At 29.7% G+C, this 16,577-nt stretch overlaps 1 protein-coding gene across 1 annotated transcript in view; it reads left to right on the top strand.

Moving 5' to 3' along the window:
• The window catches only part of LOC118074399 (zwei Ig domain protein zig-8-like), a 33,033-nt gene that overhangs the window by 1,988 nt on the left and 14,468 nt on the right, over positions 1–16,577 (top strand). The window contains exons 2-3 of the mRNA XM_035095578.1: positions 7,425–7,527; positions 15,166–15,308. Of these exons, the coding sequence (XP_034951469.1) occupies positions 7,470–7,527; positions 15,166–15,308 (201 nt within the window). The 5' untranslated portion in view covers positions 7,425–7,469. The remainder of the gene's footprint in view (positions 1–7,424; positions 7,528–15,165; positions 15,309–16,577) is intronic.

Genomic DNA, 16,577 nt, shown 5'->3' with positions numbered 1-16,577 from the left:
CAAAAATTGGATGAAAAAAGCCAATATAGGAAAAAGTTTTTCTCGTGAAATTACTTGATAAAAATCATTTCAACACTCGACAAATCAACTTCAATAAAAATAAATTGTTATTGCAATGATACTTAAATATGTTTCGATTATCGAATTTATTTGCTTTTTTTTGCGAAATAATATGTTATTTAGTTGATCTCAACTTCTAGTTTATTTATCAGATAATTCCTTTAACGTTCTTTTGATCTTAATTCCTTCATTTTGAAATTGACTACCTTGAATACATTCTTGATTTTAAATATAGTAGTGTTAGAAAACCTAATGATTTACCAATATTAACAATAATATTATTAAAACAAAACTATTATTAATACAAAACGAATTTACTGACAATTAAAAAAAAATTATTAAACTTTCTAATTCTTACTGAAAAATTTCTAAATTTCTAACTTTATGACTTTTTTAAAGAAATGCAATAAAACTACGGTCACTGACTTAACGCCCAAATTTCTCAACTTTCCACGTTGGTACTTTTGCCTTACCATCAACCATAGTACCTAATGCACACCATGCACTAATATAAACATGATCATCATTCTTCACTAGTCAGATCACTTACAATTCTTCCTTCGACAAGTCTATACTAAATCTCTGTTAAAAATGATCTTCCTTTAAATCTATATCCAATATTAAATAACGAATAATATTAGTTACAATACAATTGTTTTGTAAATTGAAAATTACTTAAATAAATCTCGTTGGAATACAACAGTAGTTTTATTATGAAAATACTCAAGAACAGTAATTTGAATACCTGGAGAATATTTTATGATAAAAGTTTATCAATTTTATTAAACTGATAAATAGCCAAATGCAGTTTCATTCCCTAAGCGTGTCAGGGTGATGTTGGTTTAGTTGAATTCCTGTTGAACAGAACGCTACAGGGCATCGATAATTGAAGGTTGCACGGCCATCATCATGTTATAAAGTTATCAAATGTTCCCGCGTGCGAAAGGACGAAGTAGGCGGGCTTAGTCTGCTTGCTCATGCAAACTAAAACGATGTATACCTTCAACGAATACTGTTCATGACTGTGTACAATAACATTATTATTATTATATATCACCCTTATAAGTTTATTTTTTCTCGGTCGCTTTCCTTCTTTCTCTTTAGCATCCAGCTGTAGATCCGACGACGTTGTTTTTATCACTTTATTTCCTTTTTTTCTTTTCTATCACGCACCCAACTCAACACTCCATCTTTTTCCCCGTTTATCTTCTGCCTCTTCTCTATCAACGACAACGACCTGACCCGTATTTCTCATCCGATGTCTTCTACCAAAGGATCCAAGCGAATTCCCGGGTGTTCTGGAACACTATGTATATCAATCTTCAGCCTCCGGGCCGAGCAGCCTGTCAGATCGTCCTATTTGTTTAATTGTCAGTGCTCTGAGCGATGACCTCGATATCATTATCTTTGTGACCTTTTTTTCTTCTATCTTATAAATTATAAGAAACAGATGTTCTTTTTCCTATGAACTGACACTTCCTCGTATTTATCACCCAGAAAACTCCAGCGTTAATTTATAGCAACGTAAAGGTCAGTAATTGACATTTATAATAAATTATCTTGATAAAAAATCCACTTATATTTTAAAGAAGTTTGGACGCGCTGAACCTAGTTATAATTTAATCATCTACCTTGAAAAAAAAACCATGCATGAAATGCCTTTCAACATTATACAAAAGCTTGAAATATTACTATTACTTGATTTCTAATTCTCCGACAATAAATCAAGAAAAATCATTCTATATTTACTGATTTGCAATTATAAAGCCATTACTGTTTGAGTTGGTGTTATTATTATTACTCAAGAAAGTAAATTTTCACTGGATTATTTCTAGAAAAAATCAAGTATGAAAGTTATTGACTTATAAAGTATACGAAACACACTACTACAGAAATTAATATATCGATAAATCTAGACTAATTACATCTAATAAATCATTAATAATAAGTTTCAGCGAGACGAAGGAAGATTAAAGCATTATAATTTTAATATCCAGGGTTTATAAAACGATCTCTCGATGAAAGATTCCTGCAAGGACTCTAGAGATTTGCAATAGAGACTTTAGCTGGTTTAGCATACTCAATACTCGTGGGATTTACGTTTCAGCAAATATTTTGTCTTGCATCACATCCCATGCACTGAATTTATACATACGTTATAACTATCACTATCCTCTACCACTGCTAATTAATTTACTGGTGACCAGAGCACCGCGACAAATTATATAGCATTTGTAAAATCGATAATTGTAATTTAATACACAGTTTCGAAAATTTCTAGAATGTACCTTTTATATTGAATGATTCAACATTAATCATGGTCAAATGATGTTCATGAATAATATTTGATAAAATATTAAAACTAAAAAAAGTTTATAAAAAATGAGATAAAAAAATATTAATTCCTGTAGTAGTAGCTTTTATTGATGAATAAATGTTTTTGTCTTTAACTATGTGATTTAAATTAATATTTATATTCATTCGACAATACAAGAAATAATAATTAAAATTTAAATTCATGAGCAAATACTCATTATTCATGATAAGCATGTCGGACATTGGTTTTCAATTTTAATTAATATTTTCATCGATCGTAAAGTTTCTCATGTTAGTGTATACAATACATTTTCCGGATAACTGATTGAATTAATTAAATGAAAGATTATGCTTATAACAACCTAGTACTTTTTTATGTGGATATTTGTAACATTATTTTTTTTTAATTTTCACTGATATGGAAAATTGTGAAAGTTAATAGAAAAATAGATCGTTAAAGTTTCAGAAAGGTAAATACTTATAAATCCTTAATTTACAGACCTTTTCACATCATTTTGTATCCATAGATGACGTAATATTAGCTGAGTTATTGACGAAAAATTCATTATTTAAATTAATTATTTTAGATGTTATAATTAAACTTTAACTATTATAATATTTGTGTATCTTGTGATAATAAAAAAAACACTTCTCACGTAAGAAGATAAAGATTTTTTTAAACTTTTTGTAAAAAGATATAAAAAAGCTCTTGTTATACATGTCTGTTCAAAACAAGTGTTAGTTCGAGAAAAAAAATATATTACTAGAACAATCGTTCGTATCATAGAAGAATGAAGCTGACATCGTGTAGAGAAAAATTTTATCCACTATATGTGCTTATTATCATGAATATTCTCTTGGTCACTATAGCACATTGAATGATATGGTTACTTCATTTTAACGACCTAAAAGTACTTACTATTTTTTTTATTTCCCATTTTATTTTACATTTATTCTCTGGAAGCTATTTTTTCACCGCAAAGATAATAAAAACAAGCTGCAGCTCATCTTTTTCATGGTCAACAATCCATCGAAATAAAGATAAATTTCTTTTAATCCGTTTCCCCGATACTTTTTATCAAGAAAGTACGCATATGGCACAATTATTTTATTCTTACTATTCTTAACCATCATTTAGTACTTTTCTCAAGAAATAACTGAACAAAAAAATATTTTCGATCATGAGAAAAACAATAGATACGAGTAATACACCTTCGAAACGACATTTGCGAAAGGTTAGATGAAAATGTCCCGCGTATTTTTTAGTGGAATCGATGCACGTGCACTTTTTTTGTGGAAGGCGCGAAGTTTTTAAATTTTCATTTAGTATTAATTTCGACAATGTAATATCATTAATAGAAAAGAATGTCATTGTAAAAAAATTCTTATTAAGAAATTCAATAAATTTTCTTTCAAGTTAAAACGATAGTTTAATGACGTAATGTTTGAACGGAATGTTTTTGTAATTATCTATAATCATGATTGAAATTGTTTCTGGATCTTAATTTTTACTCGTCGACATCTCGTTTATTCAAACGCTGTAGAACGAGTGATAAGTTCAAGGGAAAACAATTTGAAAAGTTTTCACTGCAGAAACTTTTTAATTATCTTCCTAGTAAAACTCTCTTGAATCTAGTTCGCGATAGTTATACTGATGATGACACTTGCTTGAGTTATCAGAATCAGTACTTTGGTTAAATAAATTAATAGAAAATTATTAATTTCTGATAACGTTGAAACTTAACAAATAATTTCACTAATTATGAAAACTCAAACTCGTACATCGATAAATATTTTTTTGTAACAAAAGACAACATTTATCTGAATGAACAAAAATAAAACTATTTTCTTGAAATATTTTATAAAATCAATTTTCTCTTTTTTTTTTAAAAAAAAAAAAGTTGGAAAAGTTTTTTTTTAATATTTATTTTTAAAAACTCATCAGATTCTAAACTTTAATACAGATCCGAGAAAATTTAGGATTAATTCCAAGCATGATTGAAGTGAACTCTCATAAGTTCTTCTAATTAAAATTTTTTATATTCAAGAGTTGCAGCATCTTCTTTGAAAGATTAAAAACAAGTAAAACAAAATTCTCACTTAATTGAAATAATTTTGCCAAGTAATATAAATATTTTAGATTTGAAATTATTCTAAACAGAATACAATAATCCTTCCAATCTTCATGAATCTCACAAAGATAATTTACTTTCGACATTTTTATCATTTTTATCACTATCTATTTTTCATTATGAGAACTATAAACATAAAAGAATAACGTTAGCTGATAAGCCGATTTTATTTCCGGTTGATTTAAAGTCAACTGGACGAGATTGAGTCTAACGACATACAAAAACATGATCCTGCCCCTTTGCTTCCATGCTCAACTTAGATACGTGTGATTGGTGCAATTTACTGCAATACAATGGTCTGCAAGTTAGTAGCTCTAGTATATATCACACTGTACAAGATAAAAAACGATATCCGCATAAGCTATGGGATAAGTACACTTGACATATTCGAATGTTCATAGAAATATATTTATGATTCGTGATATATCTGTGATCGTCTATGTACTTGAGATGTTTCTTTCTGTTTTTTTATTCAATTTCAACATCGAAAAATTGTGAAATACCATTCTTTTAAGAGCTCTTGTTAGTCAGCAAAAAATAATTTAATAAAAATTAAGAGAACTACATAGTTTATTAAATGATATTTAAACTTCAACAAAGTTTGAAAGATAAAAAGAAAAGTGACTCAATTATTTAATATTTTGAATATGATTTTGATTAATTGAATTAAAAACCACAATTCTAAAATTAAATTACAGTGAATATAAGAAAAGTTAGTTTACAATAGAGAATAATTAGTTTTGTTCATCTTAGAATTAAAAATAAATAATTGTAACAATGAAAATTTTTTAGATACAGACACTGGCTGGTTTGTTAAAGCACAACTAAAAAATGGAACAAATTTTTTAATTTGAAAAAAATTTTTATGATCTGTTTTAATTATGAAATAGTCTCTAATTAATAGAAAAAATGACACATACTTGACAGTTACTTGCAATTGAAAAAACATATGTTATTAAAATAATTTTCGTAAAACAATTCCAAAATTAAGATAATCAAAAAGTACTGAAACTGAAGGAACACCATTAAAGACAAACATCAGTAAATTAATTGGCTCAGTAACAGATGTAACACTATATCAATTGAACAATAGGAGAACATGTCAAGCTATACCCATTCTGAGTTTACACAAATGGTCTAAAACAGTCACGGCTATCGGCTAAATACCGCACGGCAACGACGTGTATGCTACTCGTAGTGGTCGCAAACCTGGCACGTAATTTCGTACGTAAAGCCGTTTAGACGCGATACTACGTCCTTTCGATGTAATCCAAACAGCATCCATGAACGCGCGACGTAAAGCCGACCACAACAGCAGACGCCACCAAGCACAAGGGTATTAAAGTACTTGAAGCTCCGTCAAACAAATCAGGGGCTCTCAACAATCTAATAAATGTGGGCTCGGTGGTTGTTGGATGAGAAAGCTTACAGCTTTACTGTAGAAATCGTGTATGAGTATTCTACCTTATAAAATCTTAGTAACATGAATCTCTATTATGCTTAGTCTCAATAAATCCTCTTGTTAAACCCGCTGCCATATGTGGACTTAATTTATTAATAAATATCCTGCAAAAAACAAAAGATGAATAACTTCACTTATCATAAGCATCATTACAATAAAAGCAATTAGTGTAATTTATAGCCACATTAAAATGAAAGATTATGAATGCTAATTCTGAAGAATAAGTTTTCCATGCCATTTGATATTAATTTATTCAAAAATAAATAATAAATTGATGTGAATAAATGATCAATTTGAAATCATTAAGGAAAATCTGTGCTTCATTATGATATTAATAACTAATATTTATTCATGTATTGTAACAAGACGATGAATGCATATGTATTATACTTTTAAATTAATGTATTTGATCGTAGCATGTAAATTCAACATATTAAATAATTTACAAAATTTTCTCACTTACTATTGAAATCTAACAGTCTTTATGGTGGAATGTGGCGTTGAATTGCACATAATTGCATTTGCGGTAAAGTAAAACCCTTTGATTTCATAGCATAGCAACGGAGCATTGGCGTGCGAGTACTTCCGGTGAAGCTCTTTGTGGACATAGCGATAGGTACGGGGTTTTCATCCGGCACGTAAGCAAGCTAGGCTCATTGTGGGAAGACCGAGACCTGGTCCTATGATAGCAGTAACATTATCTTTAATATTGAGACGATCAATAATTCAAAGTTACTGGTCATAAATCACTAGTCTGATGTAAAACCAACCGAATGGAGGTTAAATATTGTACCTTGCCGCACGATATCGTCAAACTATACTACTTGACCCACTATTTGCTGATAGAACCGTTGTTCTATCGTTAATAAATACTGAGAATTTAATTAAAAAGGAACATAATTATTTTTAGCTGATGTATTTTGTTAATCTTCCTTTAACAACCATCAGACGGTCATTGATTAAATTTTTAATGGCTTGACATTTTGTGAACCATGAACTCATTATGGATATTTTTAACCAACATGATAAAGACATTTTGATCAAGAAGTTATTATTCATAGTGAATAATAAAAAACTTTGTATTTTGTTAACGAACATATTCTGATCTGTAAGTAGCCTAGTATAATTTACATTCCTTCAAGATTAGCAAATTAATTAAAGATTACTAAGCCATGCAAATACGGAGTATGTAAACCATGAGAAGGACGATTGTTTAGGACATATATTTTATACGCCCACCTCGTTTCCAATAAGGGGAATGAGGGCATTTTCGTTGAGTCTAAATTTATTGTGTTTGTTTAGTAGTAATAGATAAAGGATAATTTATCGTATAACATATTATAAACATAAGTGATATTTCGTTAAAATATTTTTAGAAGCTTTCAAGCCACTTTAAACATTTGTAACTTTATGTCAAAATTTCATACGTCAATTTGTATTGACTTATGTTTCAGAAATTTTTTGACCTGGATCATGAATACGTAAGACACTTGAGCATAATGGAAAGAACTTCAATCATCTTGCTACTTCTATCTCTATGTTTTCTACATTTCACAGGTATGAAAAACTTCATCTTTTCTACATTTAAAAAAAATTAAAGTTAAGATATTTATTTATTGTTTCTAAAAAAGTTTAAGCGAAGAATTTATTGTATCTTGGATAATTAAATATAAAGTATTAAATGAATAATACCTACAATAATGACTTATATCTTCCTGTTAGTGACAGTTTTCAATCAATTCTTCCCATAAAACTTTGAACGAAGTCTTCTAAGATTTATTTAGAGCTGTTCTCATTCCTTAACTTGAAGGACTGTCTTCTAACAAGTTTCTCGTAGAAATTTTCGAGACTGTCCTATTACTTGTACAATACCCATGAGACCTTTTCCGTACGTGCTAGTAGAAATCTTCTTCCACATGATTCTCCTTCACATGAGAATATCCAGGCTCTAAGTCATCGAATCCAAACTCTCAAGAGTCTAAAGGATCAACCTTAATGATGAGACTCTATCAAAGGTAGAAAGTCATAAGGTATAGCCGACCGATAGGGTGTAGGCTTTCGGCCGTGTCATTGAGGTCGGCTGCTCCATTTCAGGAGAACTTTCTCAATTAGAGCCTAGCCCGATCGACCGAGACCTCATTCGTATTCACGATGAGTTCAGCTATTGTAGCAAGAGCAAGCTCAGATAGCTTCCGATGGCCTTCTCTTTCACGCATTTTACCGGAAAATCTCCGAAAGCTCTCAGAATAAATTATTGCAATCGATTGTTTTAATTAGTCTGTTCCAATTCATGTTTATTTTCTTGAAAATACGATAAAAGCTATTAGTTTGAGACTCCATCAAGTATTATCATTGCAAATAATGGTAGAAACTTTTAGATCTTCACAAAATGAAATCAAGTCATAAAATTACCAAGTTGGGCTGCAATTAAATAAACAAAAAATAATAAAAGCTTATAGGATTTAGTAATTTAAATTAATCACTAATTCTAGAAACTAATTTTTGGAAAAAGTTGTTTAAATTTTTCTAGTTTTTTACCTTCAGTTTTATCTATTAACATAAGTTACTAACAACCAAGCATTAACGCTTGAACAACGTTAGATACTTGAGCTCTATGCGAACTAAATTTAATCCTCAGCTTATTTCCAGCTGTTCTCTATTGCATGGCTTATTTCGTTTCTCTTTCTATCTTCATATCTACTGACTAAAATACCAAGATATCCAATCTTCCTCAGTGACTTCCACATTCCTCTTTTCTCTTTCGCTATTCTCACTAAGGGCTCTCTGCTCCTAATCTGTTTCCGACATTCAGCGTCAATTCAAAAGATTATCCTCTCCAAAAACCAAATATTCAAGTATTAATTTCTTGAGTATATTACTAATTCTATTTGAAAAATGGAGTGCCTATTTAATTGTATGTACTAGTTGAAACGATACATGCAAATGATTATTAATGATAATACAACAAGTAGAAGCAAGTAAGCATTGAAACTCATTGTTTGAATATAATGACTATCATTCGTTGATAATACTATTCTTTTTAAAATATTCTTCTAATTAATCATTTTTCATTAGTTAATAGATTATTGAATTTTTCAAAACACAGCAGCTTTCAAAAAGAAAAAAATACTGAGCAAACAGAATTATGGTAGTATATTACAGATATTATTATTATAGAAAAATTTGTTTTTGCAACTAATATTTTTAGCTTTCTAGAATTCTGAAAATTTATGAAACAAATTTTTTATTATATAAAATTAAATTCCTAAATAAACATAAAATATTTAATTAAAATATTACAAAGTTTATTATTCAAAAAACCTGGTTCATTTATTTTTTTCCATGTATATTCCGATAAAATCTGAAATAAACTTTTACGAGTAAAATTACCTGAAGTAAAATATTATTGATCAACTGATTCAATTTCGATATCCATTTTTACTGCTAAGTGAAGAACGTTGGCAAGAATGACAGAGTTTCTAGTTAACAGGAACTTCTAAATAAGATGTTGTGGCTAGTGAACTCATATTGTACTCTACTAGTCAAAGCTTTCTCAATCCAACAAAGTGAACAAGACCATAATGAATCGCCATTTGCAAACTATCTGATCGTCGTTTTACATTGGCAAAGACAATGCCGATAGTTCATAACAGCTCGTCTCGACAAACTGCTTTCGACTTTGCGTTGAAAGAAATAATGCGATGTCCTCGCCATTGTTCTCATACTACTGTCCCTACAAATTAAATGAGAAAAGTAGAACGAAGTAAATGGACAGAATATAAGGCAGGAAAAAGAGAAAAATTAGAGAGAGTGAAAATCGAAATGAGAGCTATAAAAGAGAAAGGAGAGAAAACAGAGTGAGAATACGTACAGGAAAAATGCTGTGGTAAATAACGAACAGTCAGACTCCGAGCCATTTGCCTCTCTGAAACGAGTAAACTTTCGTTAGTTAGGGTAATCACGATGAATTGTAAGTATCTCTTTTTTCACATTCATTCACTCAATTTTTTTTTCTTATAGTGTTTTTATTTTTTTTCCACTACTTTACTCTACTTTTTCCACTTACTTTTTTTATCTTGTCCTCCGTGCAAATACTACTATCTATAATTTTTAACAATTAATTTAGATTTTTTTTATATTTTTTCTTCTCTTATTAACTACTAGATTTACATTCTTTTTACAGCATTAAGTCATTAGTGTTTTAATTTTCAAAGAGATTCATTAATATTTAAAGTCACTGAAGATAGCTTTTACAGCTATCTATAAGTAGCTTGTAATTACTTAAATAACTTTTTTAATGGCAAAAAAAATATTTAGATATTAAACAGAATTTTAAATTTATATTTTTATTCGAGTTCTTACTGAAATTGCGTATTACCATGAACAATATACCTTATTTTTTTAAAACTCCAATGTTATTTTTTTCACCAAATATTATTCTATTTTAAAATGAGAATATTTATCTGAACGACTCTCGTTACGTTTTGTTCTTAACTTACTTCCATGATGAAAAAAAAGATACCAAAAAATAATCCGTGTTAAAAGAAAGCATTTCATTCCATTGATTTTACTTGATTTGAAAATGTCCCCTAAATTTATCTTTCATCATTACACCATCAATTGCATCAGTTCTGCGGAAACAAGCTGCAGATAAATTGCTTTAGAGATTGATTTTAACTGAATTTTTCGCAGCGGAAATAGAGTCGTGATCGTGGGTATCGAGGGTAACCACCAATAGGAACCTTAACGATTTTCCAACCATGAATTTTCCAGAATTCTCGTAAATTTTGTCTATTGACAACCCATTTTTCTGTAATAAAATTTTACACATCATATTAGTGACAGACACGACAAATATCACCAGAGTTTCTAAACTATTTGAAAAATCCAGTCAAGATTGAGTATTCACCATAGATTGACATTCTTTCAATTGCGTAATATGTCAAATCAAGCTTATCTATCACCAAACAATTTAGTTGGAACAACTTGACTAGATTTTCGGACATGTATAGACATGTTAAGACGTAATACTATATTTAGAATTATACTTTTTACTGTTCAGTTTAATTGCAGATTATTTTTTAAGCATTCGAATCGAATTAAATTTAAAAACAGTTGTGGTTATTAAGTCTAATAATTTAATTTTTTTACGAACATTGGTAGTAGATTTCTTTGACATGAAAATGCTACGATTTTTGTATATCAATATTGTTTATTTAAATTCAATGATGAATGGGAATATTACTAATTTTCAGTATTACAATTTTTATTAAACTCAAGAGATAAAAAATAATAATTATACTAACGAGAGTGATATTTTTATCCAGCAGAAACGACGCAATCTCAACGCTTTTCTATCTTCACTATTCTCTAGCGTCATCGAGATGTTGACGAGGTTGTTTGCATCGTTATTGGCTATTCTTGAAAGCTACTCGCATCTGCTCTTTACATTCTTCCCTTCTTCTGATCCTAATGCATATGACTGAAAAAAAATATGACTCTCCTTAACATATTTTTCCTTTCTCTCTCTCCTCTACATTACTTTAATTTTCTTTGAAATACAGTACATCGTTATGGTACAATATCAAATCAACATATTAATGATTTTGTTTTAAGGATTTTATCAAAGGATCTTAATTGAATATAGTGCAAATGAAAAAAATAACTACAACAAAGTTTATTTGACACTATATAGAGTTTCATTCATTTTTTTTTGCATATTAAAACCATTCAATTCTATTTCCGTTGAAAAAGTAATGAATTCATTGAGCTCAAGTAATGAATATCGACAAAAGTCGAGAATATTAAAAATAAATATTAAACTTTGAAACTACACTGAAAGATGTTTTATATTTTAAATAAAAGCTCTTTTGAATGAATCAGTATCTGTACTAGAAATTTAATAAATCAAAAAGAGTAGTTTGCATGAATGAGTAAAAATTCGTTTTAGTATTACGTGTTTTACTTCCTCTATATATACAGATTTTTTTTCCGATACATTTTTGCTCTTTTTTGTCTCTTTTCACCTGTTAATTTCATACACTACGCTCAAGCTTAAAAATACCTGAGCTCTTTTTGTTTACGATATTCATTAACTAACGAACTTAATAAACATCTTTATGACCTAAGCTTTCGAGACACTAAGGTAGAAAGTAAAGTAGAAAATTGAATGAAACGTAAATAAAAATTTTCAAGGTTTATTTATGTTAATTTAAACAATTACATATTCATTTCCATTAGAAAAAATGAATATTTAAATTTTTATATTCAATAAAAATGATTTTTCTTTCATTCATATTAATTAGAATATTAAATCAAATTCAAATGTAAGATAAATTAAATCCAATAAAAATTTATTTAATATATTTCTAATTGAAACATTTAACCCACACTTGTATATAGACTTCACTTTCAAAATTTATTTGATTAAAATCAAAGTATAACAATTGAAACTTAATTAAATGAACTAATATTAAAAAATAATTAAAAACTTTACTGATTCGTTCGATTAGTTTTATAATATAATTATAAAAAACTTTTAATGATTTTTATTGAAGAAAATTAACTCAACCTATAATAATTCTTCAATTAATTACATTAAATAATGCTAGTTAGATCCCGTCATTTTTGAATACATAAAAACATCGAAACTGTAATTAAAACTCCATAATTATCAAATTAACTATGATGAAAATAAAATAGATCACCTTTATCAGATTCTTTAGTTTACTATTTCAGACAAGCTTCAAGTCAATTTGGTAAGGAATTTGAGAGAATAGTTTCCAAGTCTAATCTTCAAGTTACTGCTGACCATTTGGAGATGATAGTAACGACTGGTTATTGAGGATGAAATTCGGACGCTTTCCATGACAGTTGGATAGTCGGGATTCATTTCAAAGATTCTCATCTAGAGAAACTCCAAGCTTTCGGAGAACCTAATCTTAAGACACAAAGATTAAACCCTTAAAAAAGTAAACTATGTATGTAGATAAGTGAATAGCTTTCAGAAATAATCTTTCTACTTATTGTACTTACCATTAATCAGTAAAACTCATTTAAACACCTCGAACCAATGATTTATTGATCACGTAAATTATGAAAATTTTATAATTCAAATCCACACAAAGCCATTTGTTTAATCTCAACTACAATGCTAACAAACATAAATTATAAGATTTACTAGGTTTAATAAAGAAATAAAATGAAACCTGACAAGAGAAAAGTTGAATAAGTTTATGAGAGTATACTCGATTGTAGATAATTTCTCTGAATAAATTGAATGAAATTAAAAAGAAAAGTTACTTTTTCCATGAATTAAATTGAATAAAACTGACAAATATGATTCTCATAATAATACTTTCTATTCTAATGCAAATAAAATAATAATAAAATAAAACTTGATTGTTTTCTTATATCATGCACTGCTTCATTTACATTCGTCTAAATTTCCATTACCAGTAATACTAATCTAAAGTTACTCATTCTAAGTAGATAATGTCATTCAAGCTCGTCAAACAGGACGACAATGAGAGATTGTCTTCAATGTACGTACACTCTTCTAAATTTTCGTTGCCTCTTTCCTACCCCTAGAGAATTCCTTTCTCAGAAAGTCAATGTGAAGTGAATGTTAAATTCCTTCTTGAACCCCTCTTTCTGGAAGTCGTCGTTTGCATAGTTGAGTGAATAACTCCAGTAATTACCAACGACCTAGATGTAGCTATATAGTATCCATTTGGCGGGTGAACGCATTGGGAATACTATGAACCACAGCACTAACTTCCCCATGTTCCAGTGCTCAAGTTGCCAGCAAACTCTAGCGGTGATTAACGCTTAAATTGCTCTTGAAAAAAATGTCCAGCGAATACCCATATCTTTTATTTCTCACATTAAAACAATTTTCAGCACATACTTTTAAATACATCAATCCTTATATATTCCACATGTGTGCATTATACCAAACTAGCTGTTACTCTGACAACTAGTTAAACAATGACAAAACATTTTCACGGTAAATTCCAAAATTTTAGCTGAACTATTTCCAAATAATCTGTCCAGTGCCCAAGGGATTTATGATAATCTCTTTGAACTATACTGATTACATTAAAACGTTTTAAACAAGAGGATGATTGAATATCACGAGCAACATTATTTGATTGAAAGTACCTTTTTTGTATTGAAATAAATGAAGCAGATCAAGTAAATGATTTTTTCATTAAATAATCAACTTAACTACACACATTAAATAAGTCTATTACTGATATACTTCACTGTCAGATTGCGAAAATCACAGACAACCCCAAGAAACCTATTTTCTAGAGAGAAGAAATGAATATACTTGAGATTCAACGAGGAAGTGTCAAGTATATATACATGAATTCGGGTGCTAAATTGCCACCGGCTACAAAGACGTACGAGAATGTCGTAGGAGTCAGCAAGAGAACTCAAGTCCCAACAAAACAAATAAATCCCTGGGTCAAAAAGTTCTTGTCTAAACAAGCTTCAACTTTGCCAATACATGGTAGCTCGTCAGCTTCGAAAGACCTCTGAACTCTTATTCCTTCCCTTCTGTTTCACATCAAGCTTTTTCTACACTTTACTCTTTACTCCTTTCCTTTTTTTACTCATCGAACAATCTTCTTCTCCTTTTATCCTCATCTGTTATCTTTATTTCAACTCCAACCTTTACGCGCTCAGATCTGCGGCTAACTTCACCCTAACTTTTAAAAAATTGCAACTCACTCAATGCCATACTTGAAGATAGCTAGCTATTCAACCCCATTTTCTACAATCGAGGTCATAAATTTGTTGAAAAATAAAGATCCGTTGAAAATTCTGAAGATTCTAGATTTTAATCTCTTTCAATTTAATATGACAATTTCGTGTAATTATTTTCAATGACACTTCTTATAAACAATCTTGCTTCACAAATAAATGATGACTCTATGTTAAAAGCTTTTGGTAGAAAGATTCTAGATTCAATTTCTCAGATTCTTATTGATAATACTTGGAGTCATAATAAAATAAGTAATGTACTAAGAATTCACCGACCAGTAAACACAATAAGCTCAAGTAGATTTTTTCATTCAGTAATTGCTTCGTTGAACGGCTAAAATTGAGTCTATAGTCCGTTGATTTTTCCAATTTAAAACTTACTATAATAAAACTTTATTTATAATTATTTGTTGGTATTTTCAGGAGCAACGATACGCAATTTGAGCTTTCAAAGCGTCAACAAGAAGAATGTGCTCGAGGTTGAAGGTCCAATTAAGGATGTCTTGGCACAAACCAACGGAACTGCTGTGCTCCCATGTAGAATTCCTGATCCGGCAATAGGCGTAGTGAGTATAGTACATGTTAGACGTACCTGTTTTCCTTCTGTACCATCTATCTCACCAAACAGCATCCACGAATCGGTATGCATATATACAGTCAAGACCAAAATTATTCCCAAGGCTATACTCAGTAGTATGTTAACATCATACATACTCTGAAACAGTTTTAAAAGCATTAGTAGTATGAAACTTTAAACTTATTTTAAATCATGCTTTTATCATGCAACTGTACAATTATTGTTGCATGTTTATTATTTAAGTAACAAATTTAAAAAATTACAATTATGTGAAGCAATTTTCAAACCTATTAGCACGAATTAATAATTTCTAATTAATTGAATTGAAACAAGTTTTGTAAAGTGTTTTTGATCGATACTGTAGCGATCCGCTCTTTAGAACACAACATTTCCGGAGTTCCCTTTGCAAACATAACATGACTATTGCAAATCGCAAAGCACGTTCACCAACAAGGTTGGACCTCTAAATAAATGATCAGTACCAATCTACTGACGTATTCAAGACCTAGACTATGTTCGTCGAGACTAAAATTTGCGAAAGCAACTTAATTTATTTCAACTAGCTTTCTGCCACTTTTCAAGTACCAATGTAATCTTTCAATATTAAAATCTTCAACGACTTGAGAGAATTAGAGTCGGTAATTCTACTACCTTTGATCATATCTTTACTGCACTTAATGCCCAAAAGACTAACTTGAGAAGAAATAACCAAGTCGTGAACAACTTTAATTCTATTACAGTGAGCAACTATTACCTCTAGTCATTTCAAAATTTTACCATTGGTCTAACTTTACATCTGCTTGTTCTACTTTAGATTTTAGATGGTGCACTTCTCACTCTAGAATTCAGAGCTACCTAAAACGCTCGTTCACGTTTATGACCCGGGTGTCCGGCCACAGTGGCTTCCCACACATGTCGAGCGCATAACTTCCGGGAGTTATGATAATAATAATAATAGCTCGAGGACCAAGCTACAGTTGCAATAGCAGGAAACTCCGGTACGCTCATATTAACAATAACACCATCAGTAATGGTTACAGTCAATGTATTGAAGACATAAATAATGCGTAACGAGCTTATATAATCCATTATATGATGATCGAGTTCAAGTTGAGGCTTATTGGAAGTTTATAAGCTTTAATCATCAACTTCAGTCAATAATTAATAAATTAGATTATAAATGACTTATTGTTACTTACCCCATTGTTTGTTGGTAGATTATAAAGATATTTATATTGTTGGGAAATGAATAATTAAA

The sequence above is a fragment of the Chelonus insularis genome, unplaced genomic scaffold (genome assembly GCF_013357705.1).
Source record: "Chelonus insularis isolate UGA/USDA-ARS -01 unplaced genomic scaffold, ASM1335770v1 contig_135_pilon, whole genome shotgun sequence".
In the NCBI taxonomy this organism is placed as follows: Eukaryota; Metazoa; Arthropoda; class Insecta; order Hymenoptera; family Braconidae; genus Chelonus; species Chelonus insularis.
This window is presented reverse-complemented; position numbering and strand designations above follow the sequence as displayed.